General features: G+C 37.9%; 1 protein-coding gene across 34 annotated transcripts in view; it reads left to right on the top strand.

The window, feature by feature from the left end:
• The window catches only part of LOC120714784 (neurexin-1a), a 258553-nt gene that overhangs the window by 210156 nt on the left and 34944 nt on the right, over nt 1-13453 (top strand). For 26 of the 34 annotated variants that reach the window (XM_040001214.1, XM_040001235.1, XM_040001223.1 and 23 more), the window contains 3 exons: nt 4359-4530; nt 10279-10368; nt 11786-12105. In XM_040001214.1, the coding sequence (XP_039857148.1) occupies nt 4359-4530; nt 10279-10368; nt 11786-12105 (582 nt within the window). The remainder of the gene's footprint in view (nt 1-4358; nt 4531-10278; nt 10369-11785; nt 12106-13453) is intronic. The other 8 variants (XM_040001244.1, XM_040001241.1, XM_040001243.1 and 5 more) reach the window with 1 other exon arrangement.

Raw genomic sequence — 13453 nt, 5'->3', positions numbered from 1 at the left:
TTTCACACACACAGTCGATAAACACAATGAAAATACAGAAAATCAACAGTATGCATCATGCATTGTCAATAAATGTCAAGTTTTTTTTTTATTTATTGATTTTATTATTGTATAAAATATGATTACTAGATAATAATGTCTGATTAATAGACTAATAATTGTTTAAATTGTTTCCATTTGGGGATATTAATGTGTGATTGGTAGTGTCAATCATGTTTTTATCACTATATTAGCAGCTGCACATCAGGCTATTTGTGCAAATAGAAATAAATACTCTAAAGATAGATAAAGATAGATATAAGGTGTGTGTGTGTGTTTCTGTAAGAGAGAGTCAAAGAGGTTTTCACAAGATCAAAGCATAAAATAAAATTGAATATGCAGGCCCGACTGGAGACAATTGCTTTGCTACAGTCCATAACGTCATTAAATTGTTTGAGATATTAGGAAGTTAATGTATCATACGGTGCTTCTACCAGGATATAATCTCCTTTTCGTATGTGTGTATTTACAGCACTTTCTTTTTTGTGAAATCACAGCACTAAAAAAATAATGTATGTCATTCAATATACACTTGTTTGTGTGTCTGTATATGTTGGATCCATAAATGCAGGTATATCATTGAATTATTGCATAATCTAAAGTATATGGACCACATGCTTCAAGGAAAAAAAATCCATTTTCTATCTCCTAATTATTCCATTACTTGTGTAATTTCATTAACCAAGCTTTGAGAAGAAAAAAAAAAGAAAAAAGGGAGAAGCCAAGACTCAGAGGTAATTAAAAGATAAGGTGAACAGTACAGGCTGCCTGCCTTAGCTGCATTAAGACATTTAGCTTCTACATTAAGAGCGTAATAGCCCCTCAGCATGTGTACACACATCTGACACAGCGAGGGAATGACGGAGGTGCTCTCCCACCTGCCAGCGGAGCCCTCGTAGACATGTGCACTGAAGGGAGATGTGTTGCAGTGCCGTGGCGTCAGACTTGTGAGATATGAAATGTGACGGGTGCACAATGCTTGTCATCGTGAATGACTCATAAACAAGCTAAACATTAGGGTGGCTTACACCGCGGTGTTCATTTTTGCCGAGATGGGAGAGGAGGCCCAACACCATCTCAAATATCACTTCTCACTCTGTTTACGTGGGTCGGGGAAATAAACTCACTTCAGTAAACTATTTCAAACGTCAGCGGATCATTCTGCATGATCTGCTTGATCCTCAGGCAGATTATGAGCAACACACTATATTCTTTCACTGGGAATATTAATGGGAAAATATGGTTTATTTATTTATCGATGTATTATTTATGAGAACACTGTTACCAAGACCGCTAAGTAAGTTTTATCTAAGCCGCCATTAAGGTAGTTTTATTGGCTTTCTCATATATCTGTTCAAATGTGGTTTTGTTGACATACTTAAGAAGAAGAATTATGCTTCTCCGTGCTACTGAAAATTTGAGAAAAAATAACGATAAAGACGAGAATGCAGAGTGTTTTGCAGCTTTATGGTTAGTGCTGCAAGAATCTCGGTGGTGGTAAAATGAGGGCAGATGGGGAGTTTTAACAAGAAACTGACACCCTGAGTATTTCTGAAGCTATTCCACCACCCTCCAGCTGAAAGGATGAGAAGCATAAAAAAGAGCAGATTATAGGAGAATGGTGGATCAACTTCATCAGTTAATTAAACTCTATTGCAGCTTGATGAGCAATTAATCAAGGCGGCGTGCCGAGTGTCAGGCAGGGCTGAGTTCTTCGGATGTGAGATGTGTGCACCGTACAGTATGTTCCCAAGGGGAGCAGCCCTGTGGGGAGCAGCACTTACCAAGTGAGCAGCCCCAAAATTTTGCAGGGTGTAATGGGTTGAGTTTATGTAAGCAGCTATCAATCACTATCTGACATAAGCCTGCACCCTATTAGAGCACCAGGATTAGGCTCCTCTCATTGCTGAACTAAACTGAGAAACTGCTTGTCTGAGTTGATCGAATTTTAAGAAATGCTGAAATGTAATGCATTATTATTATTTCGGGAAAAAAAAATAATAGCGGCGGTAAAGTAAATCCTCAGAAGGCGGAGGCAATAACAGTCAAAGTTAATTACTTTAATATGGGAGACACCATGTCAAAAAGGCTCTCCATTTACTCAGCTTGAATACTCAAGCTCTTATCTTTTATCTGACATTTGACTTCCAAAATCTCATGGTGTGGTTTCTGTCCTTTGTCTTCCACTCGCTTTCATCTATCCCTTCATCTCTTTCAAGGCTGTTTTTTATGCTATGGGAAATTTGAGTTGGCAGTTTGTGACTAAATGCAGTAAATTTATTAACAAGACCATGGGGAGCATTAGAAGTCAATTGAAGGAGGCTATTAAAAGAAGGATTTTAATTGGGTTGGTCGGTCCATTAAAACATTTTTTCTGTCTCTCTTTTTCTAAGAGCAATGACACTAAAAAAAACTCCAGAATTAGTCTGTTGAGTGCGTGCTCGCCCCTTTGAAATGAAAAACTCTAGTTTCATGTTAGATTTCACACTATATGCAAGTGCTTAAAATAAAGTAATATCCACATTAGCGAGAGGTCTTGTATGTCCTGTCTCTCTAGCTACATTTAGCTCTGCTGAGGGCCTGCAGTCTCTATGACTCTTGCTGAATTCTTTCAAGAGGATGCAATGCAGGACAGATTACAACTACCACAAGATTTGAGTAATACCAAGTGTATAAAGATCATCCCCACACCCATTGAGTTCTAAAAAAAAAAAACCCCGAGACGAGCTGGTGTCGCTGTTGCCATCTAGATTTCATTTTTTTTCTCGGTTGGTGTTTAGGCCTGCAAGCAGTCAGTAAATTGTTTTGCTACTGTAGCTTTAATGCATTAGATTATATAATCTGTTGAAATTACATTACAAAGCATACAATTGTCCTAGTTTTGGTAACGTGGTGTGACACATTACAAATGGTTTTAATTGCACTTTAGCTCCTGGCTCTTGAGACACGCTCTACTCATTCTGCACTTTAAGGCATCTGGGCTCTGTAAGAGTGTGTGTTTGTGTGTGTGTGTGTGTGTGTGTGTGTGTGTGTGTGTGTGTGCGCACACTGGTATGGGTGGGGGGTGGGGTCTTGAAAAAGCAGTTTGTGCATATGGGCACGTTAGGGATGCAGTGTAGTATTGGCTATGCTGACTGGATAATGACATGCAGAGTGCTGTGCTGCTACAGTAGGTTGAGCCTCCAACCAGATGCTCCTTTCACTGCAGCTCCTAAGCATAGAGAGAGAAGCTGCACCAACATACGCTCTCATCTTAGCTGGATTAAGCAGTAGGATTCAGGGACTTCGATCATGAACTGTAACAGAGCTTATTAGAATTGATAGGCATCACGTGAATCAATCATGTGAAGGAGTCTGCGGCTAAGCTGGATAAAACTTCCTTTGAGACTTTTGCTTGATTTTTCTGCTCTTATGTTTTTTTAAGTCACTGTAAAGATGCCAGTGTTCAAGCACTGATTCAGTCTAACAAAGGGCTCACAATCAGTCATATCATTCAGGACTGAATGTGTTTGTGCGATGGATGAATGGGTGAATGAAATAAATAGCATACTGCATGTTTATTGTACTTTAAAAAACCAGATGTCAGCATCGTGCAGAGGGCATCAGCCGGCACACAGCATATGCAGCTCAAGGGAAAACTTAACAAATAACCCTATAATTGCCTGAAGTGATTTTTTTGACACAACAAAAGACACAATGCACATATTTGTGTTTTATTTTTTGTTTCTTTTTTTTTCGAAGACTGCAAGTTCCAGGAGTGATACCACATCCGAGAAAAACACATATGTTGTGTTGATACAGCTGCCAGTGCAATAATCCAAACAGCCATACAGTAATCTGCCTTATGGTCAACCCAGCAGGGCTTGTAGTTTAATAAACAGACACTAAATTATATTAAACATTGTATATGCAGAGCTAACAAAAGTTCCAATAAGCACGTTTTGAAAAGTACACCTGATGACCCCTTTATGAGAAAAGCTATGCTAACGACTTCATTCATAGTTTCATTGTGTTTTCTTAGTCCATACTGATGTACAATGAAAAATTTCAGCTGATACTTTTTTTTAATATTTTTTCTTTTTACTGGATTCTCATAGCACTGCTCATTTATAAAGTAGTTAGTGTTAATTCATTATAAAAAGTGAAAGTGCTTAAAGAATTATAGGCCACTGGCCTGATTGTCTTATAAAAATCACAGCTCTCTACCTTTCCTGAAACCACCTGCTCTAATTGCGCTACAGTCCCTTAGCAATACTGTTCACAACAATGTTTACTGATTACTAAAAAAGAAAGTGTTTTTTGTGTTCTTCTCTTTTCAGGAGAAAGGAAACATTGCCGTTGTATTTAATGTCGGTACAGATGACATTAATATTGAGGAGACGTCAAAGTTTGTAAATGATGGAAAGTACCATATAGTGAAGTTTACGAGGAGTGGGGGTAATGCCACTCTGCAGGTGGATGACCTGCCAGTCATTGAGCGCTACCCCACAGGTGAGTCACCCACTTTGCCTTTAATTACATCTGCCGCCTCCTAGAGGCGATAAAATGACCCAGATATTATCAAGCAAGCTATTAAAGCCTTATCTGTTAGGATGTTCTTATGTTGACTTGGCATGTGCTTTAATTGCTTTTTATGTTTCGGTTTCCAGCAGCTTTTGAGAGTAAACACCAGTGTTGTTGAGTTGTCTTTTCACGAAATCTTTGATCTTTGTGGTGCATCAATCTGATAAACCCGAGGGCTGATAGACTCCTATATGTCTGCCTACAAGTGCAACCACCCAACCTGTCTACATGTCTGCATTACATCCCCCATATACCTAATTGTCAATGCACAGTGTATACTCACAGTAACCCAAATCATTAGACAATCCACAGACAAATTACCAGTTTTTTGTAGCAAGTAATTGTGTGCGGTTTCAGTATTTATGTGTCTGCCAATATAGCAGATTGATTGAATTAAGGTCACCGGGGAGATGGACCTGTAATAACACTGTCAAAGTAAATCTGTTTCTTACTCACAATTAAATACCAGATGATCAGCTTCATTACAGCATCTTGTTTAGCCATAAAAATACACTTTGATATTAATAATTTTCACAGCATACACTACAATTACTCACAGACTAAAAGCAAGCCGGATTAATTTTCCTGGCCAATAGTGTTACTAATAATTTAAATTGTGTAACACTTCTCATAAACACAGTTTACATGACAGTAGAGGATGAATTTGGTAATTACTGCCCTGTGTAATAGGCATTTAGTAACTGAAAAAGAGTAATGTATTTTAGTAGTTTAACATTATAAGACTGGAATAGTTTTGCTGGCACTTTCTTTTATAGTTTACTGGTTACTGATGATGTAATATACTGTGGACTCAATGTTGTGAGGGAATCTTTTGATCGATTGGGGAAAAACAAAGCAATCTCTGTGTCAACACATTTGTGAGAGGAAATCTGTAGTAATCTAACTCAGCAACAACTCAACAACACTGGTATATTTGTGTAGAATGTATGCAGAATGTAGAGTAGAATATACACATATTAATGCTTCTGCCTGTGTTGTTGAACTTGATGACATTTTTAACTTGTTAAAGGCTTTGACAAACGCTATAGATGAATAAAGGAGTGCGTAAATGACTGTTGAGAATGCAAACAGCAAAATTACTGTATGGACACGTGTAGTGGTTTTTTGTTGTTGTTGTTGTTTTCTTATTTGTTTTTTTTCCCATGAGAGAAAAAACTGCAGCACTAAATGCAAAACATTTGTTAGATTTTGAGCACGCATAAAATGAGCGGGCAACCAGACAAACAGAAGACAAATTGAACCTGTCGCTCCTCTTTTGCATAATGTTTGGTGACCTTTTTAGCTATGACCAGTGCATTCATCCAAATGAAAGATGGTTTTTATGACTTGGACTCAACCCTCCCTGCTTGCCTCAGGTGGAAAAGAGAAACTAATGGCTTTTGACATGTTGTGGATAGGGCCGAATATACAGCAGGGTTAAATTCCCGCATCCCGTCTCAGTCTTCAAACGACAAACACCCGCAGACCAGCGAAAGCCTGATGATACATACTCGTACTCATGTCATGCACATAAATTCAAAGAAGTTGGTGAAAACAACTTCTTGTTGTTGTTGTTGTTGTAGTATACATCAGTGGTGATATTATATAGACAAAGGTTTGCTGCTATGCATTTTTCAACAATGTACATTACATTACAACACATATTTGGTAGTAGAAAGTCGTGCAGTACTGCAGAAAATGCAGAAAAGCATAAGAATGATACAAGACTGTCCTGTTATGCTAAGTGATGAGTTATAACTGCTGCAGGGAAAAGTGACCTATCTCATCCCCACCAATCATGCGTCAGTGACAATGCCAAGTCCAGCTACCTTATTAAGCTCGTTGCAGACTAATTACATCTAATCACAATTACTGCGCAGTTCCTCCCTGCACCCCCAGCACACAAAGCTATTATTCTCTCAGCTCGCCTGTAGTTTGATTAGTATCCATGTATGCCTCTAACGCACTCATAATAGCAGCCCTCAGCCACTCTTAGGCCACTCACAGATCAACAATGATTATAATAAGAGTAGACAGCAAAGATAAAAATGATGGCTAGAGAGTGAGAAAGATAGAGAGGAGGAGTTTATAGGGGAGGGAGCGATCGTTCTTAAAGCAAGGAAATAATTGCTTCGCCAGAGCCTCTATTGCTGCCCTGGTAATCTCATTAAAAAGTCTCGTACTGCATACTTATGGGTCATTAAAAGTCTTTAGTACAATTATTAGAATCTAAAATGCAAAATACACACGCAGACACACAACTAGGCGACTATTTGTTGTAGTTTAGCTCTCCTTCTTTTATCCTGTCCCTGCCTTCATTCTGCATCACACACAAAAGGCTCAGCAGCAACAAAAAAAAAGGAAAAAAAATCAGCCCCTTCTCCTGAGCCTTGGCCATGGAAGTAATACCATCACAATGGTGCTGCCAGGCCCGCAGGGTACAGTGCAGTGTCCTATCGGAGCACCCAATGAACACACGCTGCACACAAAGATAATGGAGAAGTCCCTGGCCTTATTCTTTTACTGTTATCAGAGCGTGGTGCACTTACAGAGCTCACCGTCTCTCACTCCACTCTCCCGAGCTCCGAGTTCGCTCTTTTCCTGTCCTTTTTACCTCTATCTGTCCACGTCTGCCTCCGTGTCGATCTCACCCCCTGTCCTCTTTTTCCCGCTTGTGGTGTGGAGTCTGATTTATGGGATACAAGGGAAGGATGGTTAGCTTTATCCATCAAAGCTCCGTTCTATCTGCTCTGGTTTTACCTTTGTTCTATCCGTGAGCTTATTGAGCCTATTGTGCAAGCTCTCAACACAGAGGATATTTAAAAAATAGCGCAGTTAGAGCAAAGGGAGGGCAGAATAATAAAAATAATAGTGAGATTTGTGTAGGTTCCTCCTTTTTTTTTTTTTTTTAAATTCTCCCGGCTCCATGACCAGAGGAAGCATTTGCATATTTGTTCATTTAATGTGCTGAGTGTCCTAGGGCTTGTAATGAGATAAAGCTCCCACCTTATCTGACCACTTTATTAACAAAAAAAAAAGAATACAAGCGAGCGAGGGTAAAGCAGGTCGGTTGGGATGGCTCAGCTGAATCGCTGCTGTCTGGCAGAGGAGATAAGCCAGGCTGTCCCACACCAAACCAAATCACCACTCAGCAGCAGTCACAGGCGCCGCTCACAGGCAGGATGAATGGGCTCTGTTGCTGCATCAAAGCCCAGGGGATAGCATTGTTTAACACTTCGGTGTCCCACAGTGGGAATCAATACACGATCAGACCTTGATTATATGCACACTTAATTAACCTCAGTATAAGGATAGACTCAGTGTGCCATGGGGTACGTAGCCAAACAGATAAAGCGCAGCCGTCTTTGAAAATGGAGCATGTTTTTGCACAAAAGTAGAGGATTTTGGCACAGTGGCACGCTGTGTGTGAGGATAAGTGTGCATGAATATGTGTGCGTGCTTCTTGGGTATCTATGCGCCTGGAGCTGACACTCCTCTGTGCCTTTCTATTAGTTTCCTTGCATACTTCTTCAACAAACTGTCTTCTTTGCGCTAAAACTCTGACACCAACATGTAAGCCTATACTAAAACTATTTTTTGAATAAAGCTTAGAATACATCAAAAACACGTCATACTGCAACTATCAAGTAACTTATATAGCATAGTTAGAAATGAGCATTAATCAATGAACATCATTTAAAAAAGGAAGGTATTAATAGGTGTTTCTCTTTTTCACTCTAAACTCAGATGTCCTCGCTGTCCTCGCAACAGCTGTAGGATAAATGTTCTCCAGGGCCCCGTTTGATGCTGACCTCTCCTCAGATGAGGTGTCAGAGTAGCAGGGAATGGTGAGGTGACATAACCAACACCCCATGACTAAGAAATGGAGATGACAGGAATTGACAAAGCCCTCAAATGTTCCATTGCAACAGCAATGAAGAATTATTCATTAATTTATCACATTCAAAATGATAGGAAGCACAGCTGTGTCTGCGTTTGTGCATGCTTGACTCAACAAATGCGCTATTTACTCCTGCTTGAGTGACGTATGCTAAAAACTGCACTACACGACTTCTCGAGGAGCTCATTAAGTCCTCTTTTTTTTAAGTGAAACAAGTTGAGTAGTCACAGTTAAGTTTCACAAGAAATGACAAATTGAAGTTGACATGCATTTGCAAGTTTACAAGTTTAAAATACTTTTTAAGAAAAATGTAGAAAAAGTGCAGAAACTTGATGTATGTGCTCTACAAGAGAGTTTGTCCATTACAAACTTCATCTTCCTTCCTAAACCAGTCCTATCAAATGTTACCCATTACCTTCCTGTGTGGGTTTGCTGTAATCTGGACTGTATCTGTCCAATCAGCATAAAGGAAAAGTGTTGCTAAATCTTCTTCACAATGCTATGTGCTCCACCCAGGCACGGTCATCCGCAACCAAATTTCATTAGGGATATAGATAAGATTCAAACTGGGTTTTTTTCTTGTTTAGCTGGTCTTCAACAGTAATTCAAGCTGATGTGATTAAAAAATATATTTTTATGTATGCTCTTACTTATAAGATCTTTTATTAGAAGAGGTGTGCGTCTTTTACAAGGTTACCTCCTTTTCTTAGCAGACCTCTCCTCTAAGAAGCTATTCTCCACCGAATCATTGTTAGCTACCGGATCTTTTATCTGCCAGAACTGAATTAATATAGTTGATGGAACAAACATTGTCAATCTGCCAGAAGAATGGGGCTGACTGAATTCAATCTCAGCAGACAATACCAGGGGAAAAGCACTCAGAGACAGTGCCACTTTGCTGAAAGTCTTCTGTTCTGGAGAGGTTATTGGCGTTGACAAAAGGGTGATGCAGAGTTTGCCCTCATTAATGCCAAAGTGCCCCTCCAATACAGAGAGTCGTTTTTTTGTAGCTCTTCTTTCTCATTTATGTCACTTATTTGACTTTATGCTCTAAAAACACTTGACTGTCATTGAAACACATGTATGCGATGCTACACTCGGTCAAGCTTGTGACTTTTTCTTCTTTATGACTTGTAGCTTTTGTCAAAGCCATGTTCTTGAAGGTTTACAGTGTATGTATCTACTTTGTCTTCTGATTTCTCTCTGATTAGAAGCGTTAGAGAATTTACTGTTAGGTTTTATATGGCAAATAGTTTATTATTACTTGTCAATTAGTGTTTTTATAAATGGGGTGGGCATTTGTAATATGTGAAAGTTAAATGGTTCTCTCCTTTAAACCATAAACGGTTTATTTAATAATAAATTCAAATGATGTTCCTTTTTGAAGCTGTATAAATGTAACCAGTTTAAAAGTCAGATAAAAACAGAGGGAAATGATAAATGGGGATGGAAATATTGGGTAAAGATATTGTAATGGATGTATAAATTTGTGATTTTGGTTGGTTTTTAACATAGGTTTATTAACTTAGATGAAACATTTACATGCTAGTCCTCTTATTTTCAATTAATATAGGCCTAATTTGTTGGTTAAACTTAAAATAAAAAGAGTGAAGTTTGGTCAAATAATGTTTTAGTTAATACTGTTTTTTTAAACATACAAAACGTTTTTAAATATAAAAACCTTGTGCAGTTGTATAGCTCTAGCATTAAGTATGGATATTTAACCTTTGACCTTACAGATTGTAACCAATGAAATGTCTCTTTAAACTTTAAAGGCAACAATGATAACGAACGCCTGGCGATTGCTAGACAGCGAATCCCATACCGACTTGGTCGAGTAGTTGACGAATGGCTACTCGACAAAGGTAAAAAACCTGATTAAAATTTTAAATAAAATAATTTGATCATAACCAAGTTGTAGCATTATTTTGTAAATAATAAACCTTAAAAATAAATGTTCAGTAAAACTTTAAAATTAAAATGATTTGAACAGTTAAATTTAGTTTTTTTTTATAATAATGTATTCATTTTATAGATGTAAGCTTTTTTTAATACGTGTTTATTGTCAACTTACGGTTAAAGGGACTGTAAATATGAATATAAATCCACTTACTGAAGTAATATCAGCATTTTTAAAATGTCTATAAATTCATGTCGCTTTTTGCTGTAAACATAAATTACAAATTAAAAGTTCTACATCAGTTGTTCATTCGTTGCTAAGTGTTATTTTGAAACACTTTTGAAACATGCATTTACAGTACAGCACATTACTTTAGTGTCATTTGATCTATTTTGATTAAACTGTTAGCAAAGATAAATAGTGTGCAATATCAATTGGCATCAGCATTTTGAGTCCCTTTAACATATATTGTAAATATATATACATATATATATATATGTATGCAGGACTTTAGATCAAGGAACTGTAATATAAAACAAGCTGAGTGCATGCTTTGTTTTTTTGTTTCAATTTTCTTTATTTTTTTTCTTGTAGTTAAATACCTAATTTCTATCTTCACTCAATGTGAAATTAGCGTTCTGCTTTTTTTTATATTAATTCTTTTTTTTTCAGTTTTCCATTGAAATTGTGTCATAAAAAGTTCTGTTTTAAATTTCATTTCTTTCCAACCATTTTTATTTTTGTTTGTTTGTTTTAATTTGGTTGCTTTTGCTAAAAGGATGAACAATAACAGTGAAGTGTCTCTTGCCTCCTGTGAGAACCTTCCAGTCCATTTCTCACAGACTGTAGCCACACATGAAGCTTTCTTGTTTTTCTTCTTTTTTTCATGCTTTCAAGGTCCATAAATGCTAAAATTTGAAGAAAAAATTGAAAGATAACTTAGTTACATATATCTTTTTAACTTTGTTATCCAATTTTGTTCAGTTTTATTTCCAGGCAATTTCCTGCAAACAAATGATCCATTTAGTCCTTTCAAGATTATGTTATCATATGTTTTATGTAGTTAAATCTATTGCATTCCCATAACAGTGCTACTTTTTCTTAATCTTTTTTTCCATGCCATTCCAGATTAGACTGACCTTTTAGCAAAGCTACATTGATTTTCTATATCCTGTGTTTATACTTTATGTTTTTCTTTTCATAGGCATCTCATCGTTTAACTACAATAAATTAACAGGGTTTGCTCTACAACCCGTAATTTATTGTTCTCATTAGCCACTGGGCAAAAAAATCAGTCTTTCTGTTCTTTTATCTTGCTTTGTAAAAGTGGCCGAGTCCACAGTTCAACATTCTTGTATATATGTAACATTGTTTTCCCGCAGGGCGACAGCTTACAATCTTCAACAGCCAAACCACTATACAGATTGGGGGCTGGGAGCGAGATCGCAGTCGATCCTTTCAGGGCCAGCTTTCAGGCCTCTACTATAATGGCTTGAAGGTCTTCAACATGGCCGCAGAGGGGGATCCCAATATAAGGATCCAAGGCAGTGTGCGGCTTGTGGGGGAGTCACCCTCCTCTATCACCCCGCAGTCAAGTACCACAGCCAATCGCTCAGAGACATCCACATCCATCATGGAGATCACCACCACCACAGCGTCCAGCAGGAGAGTAAAGCTGACAACACCACGAGAGCCTCAGCAAGTAAGATCTCTTTTAAATAATTCTTTTTCAAGTCACTTATTTTCCATGTCTATACTCTGTTTGATCCTTATTGTAATGCTCTCAATGCAAAGCAATGCATAGCAAGTTAAGCGCATCCTGGATTAATATAATACGTTTCATCGTGACAGCCACGTGAAGAATGCTCCGTTTTATTCCGCCCGTCATGCCTTTTTTTTCTCCTTGAGGCCTCCGCCCTAAAAACTGAGGGAAAATAAGCACATTGTTTCACAATTGGGAGCTGCAACACACTGTTGAGCATTGCTCCTGTTTGCAATCAGATATGGCCCCATGAGGTGTGTCTGTGTTACAGTGATAACCATCATCGAGGTCCTCCATCATCTTTATCGGTCCTGCATGAGTGGTGCAGCATCTGCTGGAGCATATTACTTCTCAGATGTCACAATGTGGGACTAAACAATGCAACGCGAAATATGTGTCCTATCCAATGGAGTGGTGATCAGACCATTCTTGCATAGTCTCTGCCAAAAACAGAAGACATTGCATTTTAAACGCCTCACAATACATCAGCAGCCATGAAATGGAAATGAAAAACACTTGAAAAATGAACTGTCATGCCTTTTAGAATACTTTTACCATTGTTTCACTCACTATCCACATCATCAAGTATTCACATCATATTTATGAATTTTAATTCACTCACATAGTTTTGTGTTTTCTTATGACCGCTGCATTCTTTGTGCATTAGCTTATACTTGAATTAGAGTACAGATCTGTATACCCAAATAAAATAAACAAATTGGGATAATATTTACTATACATTAGTTGTGTAGTACTTGTATTTTTTCTACAACCTTGCCAAGTATATTTTGTGAATGATTGGTGCGACTGTGTAATTATTTTATCAAAGGGCAAACCATTCACTCTTAATTTGAAATTTCAGTTGGCTAGCTGTGGCCCTTTTCATCTTGTGTTTTCCTAGCTGTAAGCTGAGCAGATTGATGCTGTGGGGATCCCCAAGAAGTCTTATCCTATTATTAGTATTATGCACAAGCTGCAAAACAAAACACGGACTAACATGAAAAAACCTAAGATGGACACAGTCTAGGATTGAATGATATACAGGGAAGAGACAGCTATTTGCTCTATTTATTGTCACAAATTATGTACTGTATATTTTCCTAATGTAAGCAAGAAAGTGTGAGTGTGCCTGTTTTGCAAAGCTCTCTGCCCCTAACTGGTGGATTCTGTCCCACGGGCCCAGTTTTGCTCATGTGTTATAGATGTTTTAAAAATGTAAATTGGGAATTTAAGTCGTCTCCTTTAAATTGGACTGAATTTAAAAGCCATGTCAGTGATTCTGGAAGAC

The sequence above is a fragment of the Simochromis diagramma genome, unplaced genomic scaffold, assembly GCF_900408965.1.
Source record: "Simochromis diagramma unplaced genomic scaffold, fSimDia1.1 OVJJ01000421.1, whole genome shotgun sequence".
NCBI classification, from domain to species: domain Eukaryota; kingdom Metazoa; phylum Chordata; class Actinopteri; order Cichliformes; family Cichlidae; genus Simochromis; species Simochromis diagramma.
This window is presented reverse-complemented; position numbering and strand designations above follow the sequence as displayed.